General features: G+C 45.1%; 2 protein-coding genes across 9 annotated transcripts in view; both read left to right on the top strand.

The window, feature by feature from the left end:
• The window catches only part of LOC124327106 (cytochrome P450 4C1-like), a 204,788-nt gene that overhangs the window by 167,182 nt on the left and 18,795 nt on the right, over positions 1–18,811 (top strand). The window lies entirely within an intron of this gene.
• LOC124326966 (unconventional myosin-XV-like) overlaps positions 1–18,811 on the top strand; it is a 37,871-nt gene that overhangs the window by 3,123 nt on the left and 15,937 nt on the right. For 5 of the 8 annotated variants that reach the window (XM_046785686.1, XM_046785689.1, XM_046785690.1 and 2 more), the window contains exons 1-25: positions 7,260–8,210; positions 10,296–10,384; positions 10,557–10,620; positions 10,782–10,891; positions 11,544–11,879; positions 11,998–12,175; positions 12,451–12,574; positions 12,797–12,951; positions 13,110–13,195; positions 13,331–13,436; positions 13,506–13,640; positions 13,759–13,956; positions 14,059–14,148; positions 14,219–14,376; positions 14,460–15,153; positions 15,202–15,468; positions 15,541–15,899; positions 15,977–16,146; positions 16,242–16,549; positions 16,933–17,100; positions 17,374–17,513; positions 17,595–17,687; positions 17,779–17,880; positions 17,945–18,264; positions 18,337–18,756. In XM_046785686.1, the coding sequence (XP_046641642.1) occupies positions 7,437–8,210; positions 10,296–10,384; positions 10,557–10,620; positions 10,782–10,891; positions 11,544–11,879; positions 11,998–12,175; positions 12,451–12,574; positions 12,797–12,951; positions 13,110–13,195; positions 13,331–13,436; positions 13,506–13,640; positions 13,759–13,956; positions 14,059–14,148; positions 14,219–14,376; positions 14,460–15,153; positions 15,202–15,468; positions 15,541–15,899; positions 15,977–16,146; positions 16,242–16,549; positions 16,933–17,100; positions 17,374–17,513; positions 17,595–17,687; positions 17,779–17,880; positions 17,945–18,264; positions 18,337–18,756 (5,644 nt within the window). In that variant the 5' untranslated portion in view covers positions 7,260–7,436. Of the gene's footprint in view, positions 1–3,224; positions 3,345–7,259; positions 8,211–10,295; positions 10,385–10,556; positions 10,621–10,781; positions 10,892–11,543; positions 11,880–11,997; positions 12,176–12,450; positions 12,575–12,796; positions 12,952–13,109; positions 13,196–13,330; positions 13,437–13,505; positions 13,641–13,758; positions 13,957–14,058; positions 14,149–14,218; positions 14,377–14,459; positions 15,160–15,201; positions 15,469–15,540; positions 15,900–15,976; positions 16,147–16,241; positions 16,550–16,932; positions 17,101–17,373; positions 17,514–17,594; positions 17,688–17,778; positions 17,881–17,944; positions 18,265–18,336; positions 18,757–18,811 lie in introns of those variants that run through there. The other 3 variants (XM_046785695.1, XM_046785688.1, XM_046785692.1) reach the window with 3 other exon arrangements.

Below are 18,811 nucleotides of genomic sequence, written 5' to 3' on the forward strand. Positions count from 1 at the left end.
GCGACTGGCGTTGATATCTCTCGGTAGTGTTAACATTGGCCGCTAGATGGCGTTTACTGTTTGGAAATGGCCATGCAGTCCGCTTTTGTTTTTGTTGTTGTTTGGTGTTTTCAAAAGAAATGGCGGACTTGTGTATTATTGCCCGTCTCCGACACGGTCGTGCGTTCGTTCAATGAACGACTGTGATGGCCGCCATTTGACTCACGCAGTATTTTATATCGTCACGCACCTATTGTCGTTCACCGTGGACGGGCGGAGAAAAGATGACGAAGGAATTCCTTCTCCACCGATTTTATATTGTCGATATCCGTCGTCGTCTTCTTCTCCTTGCAGCAATCGTCTTGACATCTCGTCCATTTACAAATATTTCCGTCAAGTTGATATAAGCATCCGCCCGGAACGTTCTAGCTCGGTATACCATTCCACACACACTTTTCGGATGGTTCTACACCGAAACAACCGGCAAAGGTAAAACAACACGCACAGCGATGCGCCGATATTGATGTGTTATCGGATCCGTGTCAAATGGACTCGGTCGCAATTGCGTGATGGCGACAATGGCGATCTAGGCCGTTATATCCAATCGTTCCAGCCTCTTAATTTCTGTCTAAAATTGTCGATTGAAAATATGTTTTCGTCATTTCGTCAAGCAAAAAGAAACAGGAACGGAACCCAACGAGTGTTGGGCGGTTGGCGATTTCCCGGTCGTTTTGCGGTGTCGTTACCTGGGCCAGGAAATTCAATTTGGCGTTATCTTTTTATTTTATTTTTATTTTGTTATTTTTTACCCGCCGTGTTTCTGCGTCATAACCAAAAATGCGGACGGATTTTTTGGCCTTGTCCGTTTCCAATTTCAAAGCCGTCTGCCGTCTAACGATCGTAATAATAACTAAAACTCCCCCTTCCCAAAAAATGGAGGGAAGAATAAGGAGAAAAGTCGTGAAGTGGGAATAGAACTTTTTTATTTTACATTGTGCCGACACCTGTTCAAACTGTTGAAGAGAGACTCACGGACCGTGAGTAGTAGTGAGACACATTCTTTGATTTTTCGAGTCAGTAATAGTCCCTTGCAGCAGTCATGTCTGAAGAATGCTTTCCAAACATTTCTCAGAATGTTGTATGTATTCAAGCTCTCTTTATGTTTTTAATAGGCAAATATGATTTATTTTGTGTGTCCTGGAACATTGATCAAACTGGAAAACGTCGCGTTTGATTACTACGCATATTCGGGAGCGCATTGACCAGTCCACCGAAAAGAGTATTTTCTTTTTTCAAATCGTCGCTATAATTATTTACATTTGTAGGTCAAAAGCGGTTTTGTCGCGCGCACAAACACACAAACGGATAAACTAAGAAGAAAAACAGATAGGAAGCAATACCCGTAAATAAGAAAGAACCAAAAAGAATGACACCCAAAACAGTAGTTAACCATGCGCAAGTGTGTGTGTGTGTGTGTGCATGGCGTGTGGGTTTTTTTCTTTCTCTGTGTTCTTCTTCTTCTTCGTTCGCGGTTTGTTCATCCCCGTGTCTATACGGTTGGATATTCAATGGTCCGGTCAGTGACATTGAAATAGCCAGCGTGTGTGTATCATACACACATGGGGGACGCCCTTCTCGATATCCCATCTCTCTGACTGTGTTTAACAAAAGAAGAAGAAGCGTGCGGGAGTAGAAGAAGAAGAAATTATTTCACCCAAAACGCTGCTGCCCTCGAGGAAAAATAAAGATCGATTCAATTGAAACCGTCGGGTAGTGGTGGTGGAGTGCTGCTGGATCGTCTGTTACGCTAGTTGCTACTTCATTTTTTCTCTCTCTCTTCTTTTTGGTCATCACGTCACGGTCGGCATTTTTCTTCTCCTTTTATGTGTGTTTTTTTTTTCCTATTTACTTTTTCAGTCGGTGGGAGACCCGAGCATTCGGAATCCGGTGACCAATCTGGCCGGTTGTGTTTGTTTTTTGTTTGTGAGTTTCGTCGACTTTTTCGTGTGATGTTGCGATCAAAACAATTAGCGTGAAAATAATTAAATAGAAAAAAGGGATGGAGCGCAGCGGAAGCAAGAACGGCGGACGTCCGCAGCGGCGGATGAGTTTCAATTACAAATGGGACGTTCAGCAGCAGAGTGCGTGCGTGAGTTTCACGAGTTTCGGTTTGACGTTCAAGCGGCCGTTGGATTTGCTGGACGAATCGTTCGAGCGCTCGGATCAGTCGGCCCCCGTTTCGCTGATTCATTTGAGTCAGGGCCAAGTGTTTCGACAGGATCTGAGCGACGATCGCCGGGAGCCGAGAGCGACGAGCGACGATCGAGCCGCTGCCGCCGCCAAAAGTGGCGGTGGCGGCCATCATCATTTTTCCATCGGCGAATTCTTTTGCCCGAAATTGACGCGCGGACAGTCTGCGCGAAGGCGGACGGCGGCCGATCCGTTGGATTTTCCATTGTCGGCCAGCAGTTACGTCGACAGCGGGACGGTGCGATTAACGGACAAGCGGCGGTTCGATCCGCTATTGCTGGAAGACTATGCGGATCAGCAGTATTGGCAAAGGCAGCGGCTCTTTCCCATCTTGCATGATCGGCCGCTGCCCAGCTTACCGGATCCGAGACTCTTGTCTGCCGCCGCCGCCGCAGCCACAGCCGATGGCCAAGAAGACGGCCATTTCGATGACGCCCAGGACAGAGACGACGAGGAGGAATTTTACTTTCACTCATGCCACCTCAGTCTGGTTGTTGTTTGTTGTTTATCTAGCTGATCCGTTTCGCCCGGCTGGGCCCGTCTACCTTATTTCTTATATTCCATATAGTCCAACCTAACTGCATTCAACAACCAAAAAAGAATTTTGTTTTGTTCGAAAGTTAACGAAAAGCGCAACTCTTCATTTCATTTTTCTATGGGAATTAAATATGAACATGTGGCCAACCTTTTTTCCTCTTGCCAAAGGAGTTTACCATCGGCTAATATCAGTTTACGACTGGTTTTTAACTCACATCATTTCCTCCCAGTGTTTGTGGTATATCGTGGACAATCTATGATTATTAATTGCCCGACTCAGACAGAACCTACTGGTATATTTTAATGGAGAGCCAGTCTTTTTTTTTTTCTTCTTTTTGGTTGTGTTTTTATCGCCATGCTAATCGATAGAACGCCTTTTTGTTAACCGCAAGCAACAAACCCATTCATTTTTGCCTTGTTTCTTATGTTTTTTCTTTTTATTATTACTATCATTTCAGGGAGAGATGGTGTGGTTCGACCCGTGTAACCTGGGCTACCTGCTGCCCGGCGTCGTGACCGAGTATCACCGATCAGCCCAGGTGGTGACGATCCAATCAGCCGCCAACCTGACTAACAAGGTAAACTCAACTATCATCAGCCCGCTCATTATTTTTTAGCGGTTTTTAGTTATTTTTTGAATTTGTGTATCTGTTGCCGACTTGTGGTTGCTTTCCACAAGGAAAGATGGCAGCACTGTTCTTTATTTTTGAACGAAAGCCCTCGGGCGGTGTTAGCGCGTCGGAAAGTTCTTTTTTTTTTAAAGCGTCGGAAGAGAAAGGGAATTTGAAAGGGATTTTTGTTTGATGTGTTTTTGGTGTTCTCGGAAGAAGAAGAAGAATAAGAAAAAAGGAGGTCGTGTTACGTGAGTTGTTGACCCCCCATCAACGTTCACGCTGACTTGTCAATTGGCCATTTATCGAAATGATGAGGATGGCCGCGATTGTTCCGCCTTCCGCCACCACCTGAGATCAAAATGGAAATAAAATGAAACAAAACTGACCAAGCGCGGGTATCTACTTATAGGCCAGCCAACGATTTCACGACTTCATTGCCAGGTTCAAAAAATTATCGAGTTAATCCTAGCGTGCAAATGCGACGACCAACGGGGAAAACTTTCGAGCACACCTGAGACTCTTTTTTGATTTTTTTTGTTATTGTTTCCATTCATTTTAATGGCCGTTTTATTGGCCATTTGCACGTTATTAGTCATTCTTTTAGTTTTCTCTCATTCTGTTTTGGGTTTTAAATCATTATTCGAATATCGCATGTCTAAGCTCGTGGCTGTTTTTCTCGCGATTTGTTCGTATAATTTTTCCCAGCCCGTTGCTGTTGGCCCCGTTTGTCACCGGGCTGGGCACGGCCCAACCTGCAAGAGCCGCTGCTTAGAAGAATATCCCGCCGACACTTAAAGTGTTGGTCGTTAATCTTTTTCAAACCGATCCCTCCGTTCGACTGATAATCCGTGCCACAAAATCTGTCGATTTATAAAAGGGCCCTCGAGTGCCACAGTCAAAACAAACAGCGACAGCCGAGAATATCCCATACTACATATACTAGCCGATGCTAATGTTATTTATTCCGACTTCTTCCTTCTTTCTCTTTTTTCTTCTTCTTCCCCTCTTCTTTTAAAAGTTCTTCAGGAAAGAGAAGAGAGAGAGAGAGAGAGATTTATGACTCGAGGAGCTTTTTCGGACGGGCCAACTGGGTCGTCGGTCCGCTCCGGGGTAAGAATTTCCTCCTTCTTCTCTCTCTTTTTTTATTTTTTTAAATTTTAACACACGTACACAAACATTCCATCATCGTCGTATTATTATACAAACATTTTTGTTAAGTTCACTATTTTTTAAAAGAAACTTAAAAATCGGCAATAGCGACGCCCCGCAAAAGATTGTCTTCCGCACAGTCTGGTAACGTCCGACGTCATTTTGAAATCGGCGCCAAAAATCAGAAGGTTCTCGTTCCACCTGTGAGAGATGTGGGCAGATAAATGACCCTCCTCCGATATATTTCATTTTGACTAAAAAACGAAAAGGAAAAAAACCAGTGGCTGGGGAAATGCACCGCAGTAACAGCGGCCAGCGGATGAGGATTGCAAACGTGAAAAAGAAATCTGTGCCGCTTCTTTCACCCGGCTCTCACACGCACTTGATCATCGTTAGATATACACAACGTGCATTGCGTTTTTGTATGTATCTCCCCCCCCCCCTACCTGTGCGTCTTTCATTCAAAAAGGAGAGTTCAACAATTCTCTCTTCTCAATTGAGAATAAAAGAAAGGAACAGATTGTACTTGGCTTCATTTGGCTTCCCTTGGGCTTCCGCTGGATGGGAATGAGAATGTTTTTTATTTCTCTCTCTCCTTTTTTTTCTTCAAATGAATTAAAAGAATCCAATGAGGATAAAATAAAGAGATGCGGATCATTCTTGTGATGATTGCGACTACCCAAGTTGCGGCACTCGCCACTCCGCCCACCTTGTAAATCAATTTGCTGGTGTTCCAGTTATTTTTTCTAATTTGATTATACAATGTCGCCAGTCTGTTTTCATGCAATATGGAGAAACGTGACAACCAGAAATGGCCCTCCTCCTCCTCCTTCTTTATTTTCCAATTTGGTCGGGAGAGAAAATGCGACACCGGGGATCATTTCTCGCAATTGAATAAGTAATGCGCTGGGAGAGAAAGAGAGAGAGAGAACTTGTTATTTTTTCGTTTCCTTTTTCTTATAGCCCAGCCCGTGGATTGGTGGACTCGCTCTATTCAAAACTTTCTCACACACACACACATGTACACAATAGGCCAGTCGCTATGTCTTGCTTCTAAACGAGCTTTTTTTGGTGGACGTCCGCCTTGAGCTCTGGAAACTTTCGCCACATTGGCCCCCCCGACTTGAACGAAAATGGGGATGTGTAGTGTAATATACAATGCGCATACGAACGTAAGGGCTTGAATAGGCGATAAGTCAGGAGAAGAGAAAAAAGGGTCTCGCAAGAAATCGGACTTTAATCGCCGAATGCGGTACGACTAGTATAGTATGGTGGTGGTAGTAGTTGGCTGTTTTGCGTGAGGTCGGGAAGATGGAACGCTGTCTAGCTAATGTCAAAACAGCTAAAGCGTAGTGGGTGAGTATAAAAACGGTGAACGAGCTCGATTAATGCAGTCGGTAAAGGAAAGAAGAAAAAAAAAGAGAGAGAAAGTTTTTCTTATATTTTTTTACTGGAAAATTTTTATGAAATTATCGACTGAACTTTTTTTTTTTCTTTTCGGTCTCGATTAACATTTTTTCGTTATTTTTTGGGGTTTTTCTTCCTTTTGTTTGTTGGCGATGTCTTCTTTTTTTCCCCCCTGAAATTCTCATGAAGCTTGGAATAGATTGAAAGAGCGCGGGAAATTTGAAAATTAGGAAAGAAAAATGAAAACGAAAAGAATGTATTATTTCTTTCGTGGAAGCGCTGGGCCAAAGTGTCGAAACGGGGTTTTCACCGCTTGCGGGGGGAATTGTATATTACACCTACCATCTATGCGTTATCTTGCGTCATCATTTCCCCTTTCTCCGCGCAACGATTGGGAAGATGCAAATTGCCGGACACAAAGCAATCTGAAATACAAGAGCAACAAACACCAACAAAAAAAATGCGAAAACCGCAAATGGCACGGACGAAAATAGTGAAGAATAAGAAACAAGAAAAAATTTACAAAAATTATTTGATTCTTCCTAGACAACAAAAGGCAAAATAAAAAAGAACGGAATAAAACCGCTACTACCGAGACGCCATTCTTCGATGACTCCTAATTTCCTCAATAGGAAACTATAGTTGTTATGGCGGCAAAAGCCAAAGATATAATAAATTGTCCATACTTTTTTGTTCTCTCTCCCGTCTGGCAATGTACACACAACGTACATGGAATACGTAAATATAACCAAAAAGCAACTTCTTTCTTTTCTTTCTTAAAGACGACCCACTGGCCATCACCACCGTCTAGCTCTCTCTTCCGGCGAGCGGAAAAATAAAATAAGTAGCATAATTTTATTTTGTTTGTTTATCCTATCAATGGGACAAGCAGAAAAAATGAAGTCACCGCCTACTTTTATTTTTTGTTTGTTTGAAAGTATATTTTGTGTTTGTTCTGGTCAACCGAGCGGAACATTGGAACATACCGACCATCTTCTATCGCCAGCGGCGAATATTTAGTCCCGCGTTTGATAAACAAAAAACAAACGAATAAGTGCAGAGAAAAAAAAAGCGATTGGATAAGATATCGAGGATACGCTTTGAACGTCCTTATTGGATGGTAACAGTTCCCATGTTGAGTTTTTTGTTTATTTTGGTTTTAAATTTTGGCGGCTGGCAGAGAGAAGGTTCCTCCTCTCTCTTGGCTGCAGGCGGTCGACTGGGCTTCGACTTGTACGTTGCCCATTTTCTCCTTGAGCTCCTCACAGAAAACAAGTGAGCAAAGTGAGAGAGCGCGTGCCCTGCTTACCTGCTCACCTGCTCTTGACAGTAACTCGCCAGCCGACGAGGCGACAGGTTGTGTTGTTAACAAGCTCCGGCTGGATGGAAGAAGAAGAAACTTTCAACACTTTCTTCCTCCCTCTTCCAGTGCGGATTAATTCCACCCCACTCGTTTGCGGATTTTTGTGATTTGAGTTTTTTTTTATTGGTGCGTGAATAATGAAGACGATTAGTGTCGACCCGCATTCGACCGATTCCATCGGAACCGGGCCGGAAGATGCCGTGTCTACGGGCTCGCATTCGCCGCGATCTTCGGTCGGTTCCAGCGGAAGTTTACTGGTTCTCGGCGATTTGGCGCTGGATGGGAACAGGAGCGAAGAAACGGGTTCTCTGTCGACTCCGACCACGCTGGAAATGTCGGTCGATCCGTTGCCTTCCGGTGGGGACAGTCGCAAATCGGTAGCCAAACGGTATCCGTCGTTTCGGGATATTTTCATGAAACAGATCAGTCGTGGGCGACGACTCTCTTCCGTCTCCAGCACGCCGGATGCCGACCGTTCGCTGGATCAGAGTAGTAGCATCAGCAAAGCCAAGAAGAAACGGAAGAAGAAGAAGAAGGATAAAATGAGCGCCACTGGATGCGCTGGATGGCTGGAAAAGAAGAAGAAACGTAAAAATTCCTCCGGGGAAACCACCGGTGGCTCGTTCAGCAGCAGCGTCGAGAGCTCGAATGGATCGAGCGACCAACCTCCGCCCTTGGTCACGCCACAGGAGGTTGAAGAGAAAGAAATGGAAGAGGAATTTCACGAGAATCCCGAAGATCAGACCATCACTTATTTCACTTCCGGCTCGGTTAGAGGCGGAGGGACTTACACGAAATGTCCAGCCGACTGGACTTACGAAGATGATATCGATAGTCTTGGTTTGAGTGCTCCGCTAGTGATCCCGATCGCTCCGCTGGCTCATTTAGCCCTGAATGTGTTGATAAGTGACGTAAGTTGTTGTTTATTTCTTTTTCCATCGTAAGATGTTTTTTTGAGGTTGTTTGGGGGAGCCGGACAGACCGGCCGGCCGTCCCGTTTCTTCTAGAGCGTGACAAAAGAAAAAAAAAGTCTTAGCAAAAGAGCTCCGGTTGCTCTATTTCACACATAACACCGTTATGAGCTCACAGTCAGGGGTAGTAGGGAAGATATTTTTAAAAACCATTATATTCCTTTTGACTTTTTTTTTTCTTTTTGGCCAATTCCCCCATGGACAATGGAGTCGAAGAAAAAAAAAGTTTTCTGAGAATAAGAACGTTTTTTTTGTTTGTTTTACCAACAACAGATTGTTGAGCGCAATATTCAAACGGATTTTTATTTTTATTTTTTGGTTGAGCTTTTATCTTGGGCTAACTGTCAACATTGATTTGAAAATTTCCAAAAACGAGCGCTAGAGAAACAGCAAGTTCAACCGGCTATCCGTGGAGGCCGTCAACTTTTCGATTCTAGTCGGAGACTGTGTCTGGAAAACATATCTCTCTCTCTAGTACCACGCACAATCTCTCCTCGTGAAAGACTTACACAGTTTCAAACACAAATATATCCAATGGCCTTTTTTGGGTGAATTCAATTCCTCGACAACGACGAAGGCCTTGTCGAATTGAGTTTGACGATTAAAATATTCCTTACACGTCTCGTCCTCAACAGTCAGCCATGGAGTGAGAGACTCTTGTTTAGGAGTGTGGAAGGTCGAGAGGAAAAACTAAGAATTAAGACACGCCGTGTGTTGAATGAAAACGGGGTCACGCTCCATTTCGCTTCCATCTGGAAGACTATCTCTCTCTTTTTTTTCAAAAAACACATTCTCTATACCCGGGCAGCCAAAGTCTCTCCACTCCAGTCGTGTTCGCATTGTAACGAGCTGTTTGGAGTATTAACTTAGTATTTTATTGCCCCACCCGTCGGTCGAGAATACCCCGACCGCAGCTATAACAACCCGAAAAAAAAAAAGAAATAACAAAACAACAACAGGTGGAATGTTGGAAGATTATTCTTTATTCTCCCTTACGCAATTTATAAACTCTCCGCTCGGTCGTCAGTTGAGAGATGAAATGGCTCAATGTGGAAGTCACGCCGAGTTCGTTCCTTTTTTTTTCCCCCTACCTGGCTGATGGACGATTAGATGATTCCGGCGTGTGCCGAAATGGATCTTTCTCTTTTCTCTGCTTTATTATTCATGCCAAAGAATTCGTTTATTTTTTGGTTGTTGTTGTTGCATCGAATAAATTCAGTCCGTTTAGTTACAGCTGAACACGACAGCCGAGCGAGTTAGACGCGCATTGTCGATGTTGTCCGATTGAATATTTCAATGTTTTATTTCAATCGAGCCCGGCCAAAAAGGAGCGATAAAAACGAACGGTCGAAACTGGATACCTTGCACGACTTGCGCGACTTCCAAGAAGAAATAGGAACCAGGTCAACCTTCATTCCTCGTCCATTTTAATGTGTTTATAGATCTTTTTTTGAAAAAATAAAAACCTACGAGTGAGAGATACGAACGAGTGCTATTCGATAGATTCCCGTTTCTTAATGAAAATGCTTCGGCTGGCCACCAAATTTCGATGTTAATGTGGACACTGAAAAAATATCGCCATATTTCAACTGTTGGGCTAGTGCAAGTTTTTTTGTGTTTTGTTTTATTTTATCGAGTCCAATCGAAAACTCGTTTTGAACTTTCCCGCCCACAAGTCCCTGCGCAACATGGGCGCGCACCAGGGTTGAACCAGTCAAATTGAGATCGATCTTAAACACCGTGAAACCACATCGTTTAATATTTTATTTATTAAAAATACATATATTTTTTTATTTGAGTTTCCTTGCGGTGCCGCTCGTTAATTTCTCGTTCATGGTTTTCTCTTTGTAACCTGTCATTGTATACACTGTGAATGGTTAATAGGTCTAAAAGAATGAACAATGACAACGAGAGCTGTGTAGTTTATCGTTTGATTGCGTCATCGGATATCTATCGTTGACTTCGTTTGCTTCACGTGCGTGACTTTTTGTATTTTCATTTTTTTCTACTATTCTTTTTTTGCAGCCGCAGACATTCACGCTGACCAACTTGAGCAGTCTGAGGAGACGCGAGGATCTGGGCAAGGGCGGTGTCGAGGACATGATTTCCATTTCGTAAGTTGCACTAGTGTTTCTCTCTTGTTGGTTTTTGACAGTCCCGTTTCTTTGCCTAACGTCCTTGTCATTACACGACACTGTTCTAGTAATGGATAAAATCAACAAGTCGGTCCGGTTTTTCGTCACTCTGTTCTAATATTGAATTTTTCCGTTTGTTTTTCTTCACTAGGGATTTAAATGAAGCCTCCCTCCTGTGGAATCTCAAAGTCCGTTACGACGGACAACACATTTACGTAAGTGAGACGTTGGACTCATATTACCGTGAAGGGGAAATGAGGATATTCTTTTTTTTTATTTATTTTTTTTTTACTTTGCAAAGAAAATGTTTTCCAACCCAAACGGAATTCTCCCATTAATGTTTTTCGTGTTATTTTTCTTTCTCCGCATTTCACAGAGTTACACCGGTAACATTCTGGTGTCGGTCAACCCTTACAAAATGTTCGACATCTACGGATTGGACATGGTGAAGAAATACGAGAACCAGATTCTCGGCACTTTACCACCGTGAGTCTTATTTTTAATTTTCTTCTTCTTCTTTTTATTATTGTTGTTGTCGTTGGGTTTTGAGGGGGGGGGGGGGGGAGGGGGTTGGCGGAATTGTTATCTGTTGCTGTTGTTTTGCTCCGTCTCAATGAATAGACTGTAGTGTATAACCACATTCATTCCCGCAAGCTGAAATCTGACGGGCGGGAGAGACTAGAAAGCCGTTGTTGCGTTACCATGTGATCTGTATTCTTATAAACCGACCACACAGCAGCCACCACCCCCTCACCACCAGAAACAAAAACCAAAAAACAACATTTCTCCTTTATTTGTAATCTGCTGCTGGAACGTCACAATGACTGAGATTCCAGGTTGAGCAACTCACATTTTGTCCTTTTCGGTTGCCACTCGTGTGGAATGACATAATAAAAAAAACAAATAAATAATCGTGAAAAAAAAAATAGAAAAAACTGGTTGGCTTTTTGGTACAAGCAAAATAAAAATAAAAAAAAAATCCTTGAAAGAAAATCGGGAGGTCCGTCAATGTTTGGACGGGTAATGAGAAAGCGGGTTGTCAAGCTCATGCGTGATTTTCATTGTTTCTTTTTTTTATTTTTTGGTGAGAAGGTAAATTTATATTCTTCATTGTTTTGTTTTTTTTTGTCTTCGTCAGGCACCTGTTTGCCATCGGTTCGGCCGCTTATGACCGTATGACCAGCCGGGACAAGCCGGGCGGCCAACCGCAGGTGGTCATCATCAGCGGAGAGAGCGGAGCCGGAAAAACGGAGGCCACCAAGCTCATTATGCAATACCTGGCCGCTGTCAACAACAGCAAGATCCCGGGCGGGACTTCATCGGGAGGAGGTGCGGGGTCGCGATCCTCTTCGTCGCTCGTGACGGAGCAAATCCTCGAGGCTTCACCGCTGCTGGAAAGCTTCGGCAACGCCACAACCGTCCGCAACGACAACTCGTCTCGTTTCGGCAAATACACGCAGATTTTCTTTAGAAAGTGAGTTGTAATTTCCTCCCCCCAAGTGCCGTTGTAATGACGCGATCAATTGCATCCAAGAAAAAGAGAGAGAAAAAACAAAAACAATTACTAATCGATGTTTCTTCTCGTGATGTAGTGGAGCGATCGCTGGGGCCAAGATCACCGAGTATCTCCTGGAAAAATCGCGGATCGTGACTCACGCGGCCGACGAGCGCAACTACCACGTCTTCTACGAACTGCTCAAGGGCTTGCGCCCAGAAGAGAAGGAACGTTATGGACTGACGGCCGCCGACAACTATTTCTACCTGAATCAGGTACACCTAAGACAAACAAAATTTTAAAAACCCCGAGACGACCGCGCAGAATTTCTATGGCAAAAGTAGAGCGCATGCATCAGCTCTGAAACAAACCAAATCGCCGTTACAAACAAAAAACCTTGGCAGTTCATTTTTGTGTGACGATGAAAAATTAGTCGGCAGTTTATTGTTCCGCTCCTTATATTTTGTTTGTATGTTGAACGAAAAATTTCGGCATGTAATAACGTATATTTTTTCTTTCTTCTTTTCTTGCATAAACAACCGTGAAATAGGGTGGGCATTGCGAAAGCGCTACCAAGCACGACGGTCAAGACTTCAAGACTCTTCTGTCGGCTATGCAAATTCTCGGGTTCAACGCCGAAGAACAAGACGTCATCTTCCGCATCTTGGCTTCCGGTATTGTATTATTTTCGTGCTTCTTTTGTCTGACAATATTATATTTTATTTGTTGTGTGGCACCATTCTAACGGTCACGACCGACTGACTTTATTCTCATCCGAGCGGATGAAAGTTGTCAAAAAAAGAATCTGACGTCTAATAATCATCGTCATCCATTTTTTTATTTGTTTATGATACTACTTTTCATCTGGAACCACTTTTTCACCCACCACCCTGCAGTGCTGCATCTGGGCAACGTCTTTTTCCACCGCAAGGCGCTCAAGCACGGCCAGGAGGGCGTGGAGATGGGCTCAGACGCCGAAGTCCGTTGGGTGAGCCATCTGCTCCAGCTGCGCACCGACGGCATCGTGGCTGCTCTCACCACCAAAACCACCGTACGTTGTCTCTCCATCTGATGATATCATGATGCTATTATAAGCCTATCATCGACTTTCTCTCTCCTATCATTTCACCTATACAATGACGTCTCTTCTCTATTTTCGCTCTCGAATCCCATCCGCACGCTCCCACCATTCGATTGACTGGAATTTAGGAGGCCCGTAATGAAAAACTACACACGCCGCTGAACATCGATCAGGCCTTAGATGCTCGTGACGCCATAGCCAAAGCTCTCTACAGGTAAGCAAGCTGGATATCAAAACGACTGTGGTGAATTCTGGGTGTTCCAGGGGGTCTAAGGAAAACACTGATAATTTATAACTGTTGATGAAACGGTAATGAACAATGTTCATAATTTTGTTTTTTATTTCGCAGTTCGCTTTTCGGTTGGCTGGTGAATCGCGTCAATTCGATCGTCAACAAGGGCGAACGATCCACATCGATCAACATCCTCGACATCTTTGGTTTCGAGGACTTCCCCGTAAGTTTTCAATTTTCTTTCTGCTCTAGTGACGAAAACGAATGACAAATTGACACTGGTTTGATACAGGAAAACAGTTTTGAGCAGTTGTGCATCAACTACGCCAACGAGAATTTGCAGTTCTACTTCAACAAGCACATTTTCAAGCTCGAGCAGCAAGAGTACGCCAAAGAGCGAATCGAGTGGCAGACCATCACGTTCACGGTAAGAATTTGAAAAAAATAAAAGAATGGCAATGTGTCATTTGTATACTGTACGTCTGTTTCACACGTTGGCTAACGTTTCTTTTTCTTCTCTTTTTTATTGGCTGGAACAACAATAGGATAACCAACCGGTAATTAGTCTGATTGCCAAGAAGCCGATTGGCGTCCTGCATCTGTTGGACGACGAATCCAATTTCCCCAAGGCGACTGACGGCTCCTTCCTGGAGAAATGCCACTACAATCACGCTCTCAACGAGCTCTACTTCCGGCCAAGAATGTCGTCCATGGAATTTGGCATCAAGCATTACGCCGGACAGGTCCGTGGGGCGGGTTTTATTTCATCTTTTTTTTTATGTCTCCATTGAAACATCAGTTTGGTTATTCTCTAACCGATTTCGTGATTTCTTTATTCGTTCCAGGTGTGGTACAATGCCGACGGTTTCCTGGACAAGAATCGTGACACGTTGAGACCCGATGTGGTCGATTTGCTCATCAGCAGTCGAATCCAGGTGATGACGATAAGTTTTTGATTCTTAATAAAACACTTGAACCGTTACTAATAGTCGTTCAAATTGTTAGATGCTATCGAGAATGTTCCAGGATATGAAGAAAGCTCACGAATCGAGCAAGATGCTCAATCGTGGCGACGGCCGATTTGTCACCATGAAACCCAGGACGGCAACAGTGGCTGCCCGATTCCACGACTCGCTCCAGGCTTTGCTCGAGTCCATGTCCAAGTAAAAGTCACAAATCATTTGACGGTTGCCAACCCAATGTTTCTTCGTGATTTCTTATCTACACGACTTTCTCTTTGTTCTAGATGCAACCCCTGGTTTGTCCGCTGCTTGAAGCCCAACAGGGAAAAGCTTCCCATGAGCTTCGATTTGCCCGTGGTCCTGGAGCAGCTGCGCTACACTGGAATGTTGGAGACGATCCGAATCCGTAAAAACGGCTATCCAGTTCGCATGAAATTCCACCATTTCATCGAACGCTATCGCTGCTTGCTGACGAGAAGAGAGCGACGCAATTTGGCTCGAAGCCCAAATCCTCCAGGCCCGGACATCTGTCGCATTGTGCTGGACAGACACGCCCAGGGTGACCAGTTCCAGCTCGGCACCACCAAAGTGTTTATGCGCGAAGCGTTGGAGCAGCAAATCGAACGGAAGCGATTGGATCAGATGCGCGATGCGGCCATCAAGATCCAACGGGCCGTCCGGACGTATCAGCTCAGGAAGGACTTCCTGACCCAACGTCGAAGTGCAGTGGTGATTCAAGCGTGGGTCCGTCGCTACCAGGCCCGCAAGCGGTTCAACACGATCCGCCGAGGAGTGATCCTTGCCCAGGCCCAATTCCGCGCCACCCGTCAGCGACGGTTGTACAAGGAACTGAGGGCAGAGCTCCAGCGAAGAGAAGAAGAACGCGTGACGACGAGGGAGCAAAACATTAAACAACAGCAACAACATCAACTAATACAGCAACAAATGCAGCAGAGCCATCAAATGCAGCAGCTGCAGCAGCAGCAGCAGCAACAGCAACAGCAACAACAACAACAACAACAACAACAACAACAACAACAACAACAACCCAATCCTCGCGCCGTGGCCAATGAAATGGAGCGCGAAGCCAAGGCGATGGCTGGATTCAATCATTTGGAGATTCCGGCCGAACTGGCGTTTATCTACAGTAAACTGGACGATTGGCAGCCCATCCATTCTGAACGCAACGTCGTTAAAGTCGTCGGCGCCGTTCCGTCATCCGAACGTGAACGTGAGCTGCCCGACGATTTGGACCATCACGCTTTCACCAAATTCACCAGCATTTACTTCAAGGTAAATCTCGTTTATCCCGTTTCGTGACGGCAATGACATAAACATTGTAATCGTTTTCATTTTTCACTCTAGTCGCACTTGTGGGGCTCCAAGAGAGACCCGATTCAAACGCCTCTACTTCCCAAGAATTCCGAGGCGGACACGGCGGATTCGTTGGCCATTTTCAAGTTGATTCTGCGTTTCGCCAACGGGCCCAAAGCCGGCTCTCTCAATGGGAATCAGGCGCAATGGAAACGTGAATTGGCGCTGGGAAATTACATTGTTCACAAAGGCATCGTGCGGGAACAATTGCGCGACGAGATCTACTGTCAAATTTGCAACCAAACGTGGCGCAATGAAGACCCTGAAGCCGTGGCCCGCTGCTGGTACCTCATGGCCAATTGCCTCTCCGCTTTCCCTCCGTCGCCCGTCCTCTACAAATACCTGCTCAAGTACATTCGACGATTCTTTTCTCTTATTGCGCATTGGAAAATAATCTTTCAACGTGTTGATTTCTTTTTCCCATTAGGTACGTGTCCGATCACGCGTATGATGGATACCGGGCCATCTGCCAGCAGAAATTGATGCAGTCGTACGCACTGGAACCTCCACTGGCCAGAGCTTACCCGCCAACGGTGATGGAATGGAAGGCCAACCGCAAATGCGTCAATATGGCGCTGGAGGCCCGCTACCCTGACGGTATTTATTACGGGAACTGTCTATCAATATTCCGGCTCAACACTGACTGTCTAACCCTGTGGTTTTAATTACTTTTTTGTTCTCACACTGGGCAGATGAGAGTCGACACGCAGGCGTTGAATCTTGGTCGACAGCCGAGAATGTTGCTTCGTTGCTAATGCGCGCCAGAGGTTTAGAAGGCAGCGAGGCAGAAGGCTGGACAGTCAGCATGGCTCAGGCTGACGAATTCTTCGATCTGAACGGCCAGGATTTCGTCCTAGACGTCGTCGCAGAGTTGGAGACTCCACCAGCATTCCCCATTCACAAAGGAGGACATTTCTTGAATTCTAGGAACGAAAACGAATCTCCGTATGCTTACGGGCCGCCCAGGACGCCCAACGGAATGTCGCCGTCGAGAAATGGGGTAAGATCCTTGTAGAAATTCATTGTAAATTATTGTTTTTTTTTAAGTAACCACTAGTGACTGTGACTGACCAATTCGATGAAATCACTTAGACCTTGTTTATCTTTACCTGAATAATCCTCAAAGTAGACCTAACTCTTACATTCCTACCATTCCAAACGCTTACACTGCCTTACCAACTTCTACCCCGTACTACCCCGTTCAAACTGCACGTTCACTTACTACTCTCAACTTGAGAAAATTAGACTAGACGCCTACGACTTTTCTCGTATAATATTTAAAGCAGCTTTCTGCGTTGTGATTTTTCACAATCAATAACCCCCGGCTTGTTATGTGTGTGTCCTTATTACACACCTCGAATCGTCGCCTTGGTCCGTCTTCAGCACCGGAATTCAAACAGGCAAGGCCGGGCACATTCATCGTACGCCGTGCACCGGGACGAGCCCGGTAGACGCTCGGCTGCTGTCGTCGGCGGCAAGCGCTTCGTCAAGAGCGAACAGAACCGCTCCCAAGCCAAAATGAGTCGCAGTTTGGATAACCTTCTCCATGTTGTGAGTCTTCTCGACTAATCATTGAAAACAAACAAACAATCAATTAAAGAACCCAACCGAAATTCATCAATTCCAATAATCTTTTAATATACTAAACTTAGTTGCTTTCTGTCCCAGCTAATCGGATTTACATGGTTCCTTGCACGCTTTAACATTGTAGTAGTCGTAGTTTATTGTTGTTTAATCGAATTTTGAATTTCTCAGCAGTACCGGGAAAATTCAAAAGAAAATTCAAATTGCCGAGCTTATTTATTCTGATTGTTTTTCATTTAGGAATCGGGGAACGAATCGGAAGTGACCAACAGAATGGGACTGTCACGCAGTCGACTCAACGACAGGTACCGCTCAATGGACAAGCTCAAGGCAAGCAACAAGAGTTTGCTGGTCCAACGCTCAGAAAGCCATCGTCACAGGTGAGTGCCCATACCAAAACAAACAATCGCCATTGTGGTCTGTTCAGACGTGTAATTTTCTTGTTTTTATTCACTCCCCAGTGGAAGTGGACATCACCATCCCAGACCGGCAACAGCTGGTGGGGAGGCTGAATGGAGTAAACTGGGACTGAGTAGCAGCGCCCTCAACAGCAGGTAAAAATGACGTTGCAATTCTATTTTTGGAAGATGAGCAATGCGTTACACAATGGGGATATTAATAAGCCATTCATTTTTGATTGTGCAGATATTTCAGCCAGCAGAATCTCAAAGCCGGAGTTAGGGCTACGGACAGTGATTCGTCCGAGCCGGACGAGAAGCCAAGACGAAAGAAATCTTCCAGCTCAAGGTATGGAGAATTAGATTTTTATTTCATTTGCCTGAATGGAAAATGAAATTCATTACATTTACAGATCCAACGGCCATTCACCGTCAAAGAGGAAAGGCGGACGAACTTCAGAAGAGCGGACGGACGGAGGTGATTCCGACACGCCGGGAGACAATGGCTCGGACCTGGAAAATCGACGACAGCCCGCCAAGACGGAAGAATATTACAACGGCCGAAACAATGGCCGATTCATCAAAGCCCAGCCTCCGCAGGGCAATGGCAAGAAGACCAAGGGGGCCGTCCACAGTTCCAGGGCCTACATTGAGACCCGTAACGCTTCCGAATCGAAAGAACATTTGGCCAAATCTTCGGCCATGTCCGACACTAGTGAAACAGTTTCACTGAGTAAGTTAACCCCGCAATACCTTTGAAGTTGTTGTACGTCGTTGACTAAAAATTTGATTCATTTTGCTGCAGCGTCTCACGTTCGTCGAGTTCGTGTTCCATCGCAGTCTTCGGACGTGGACCAGTATTTGGATGATTTGTTCATGCCCGTCTTGGACGGAAACATTGACGAGTACTCGGACGCTCGATCCCTGGCCGCTTCCATCAAGGGAGGCAGTCAGAAGTGGAAAGAACCTGCGGATGTGACTGATTTTGTGGATAATCTCATCGCCGATATCCGACCGGATGAAGATTTGGAAGGAGCCGATCAAGTGGATTCATTGGCCGCACTCATTCAAGGTGGCGGCAAAGGTTTGAAGGATCCCGGACAGAGTTATTCGAGTCCGTCTCGCGAAGCCCCGTTCCAGCCGATCGGCATCAACATCGGCACTCCGCAGCAATCGCTCGGTCTGATGTCACCATCGCCACTTTTGATGCCGGGATTCTTTGGAGGTAGGAATTAGACGATCCTGTTCGAAAGCGAAGAAATCTGCCCCTGAGATGGCGC

This window comes from Daphnia pulicaria, chromosome 2 (assembly GCF_021234035.1).
Source record: "Daphnia pulicaria isolate SC F1-1A chromosome 2, SC_F0-13Bv2, whole genome shotgun sequence".
Lineage (NCBI taxonomy): Eukaryota > Metazoa > Arthropoda > Branchiopoda > Diplostraca > Daphniidae > Daphnia > Daphnia pulicaria.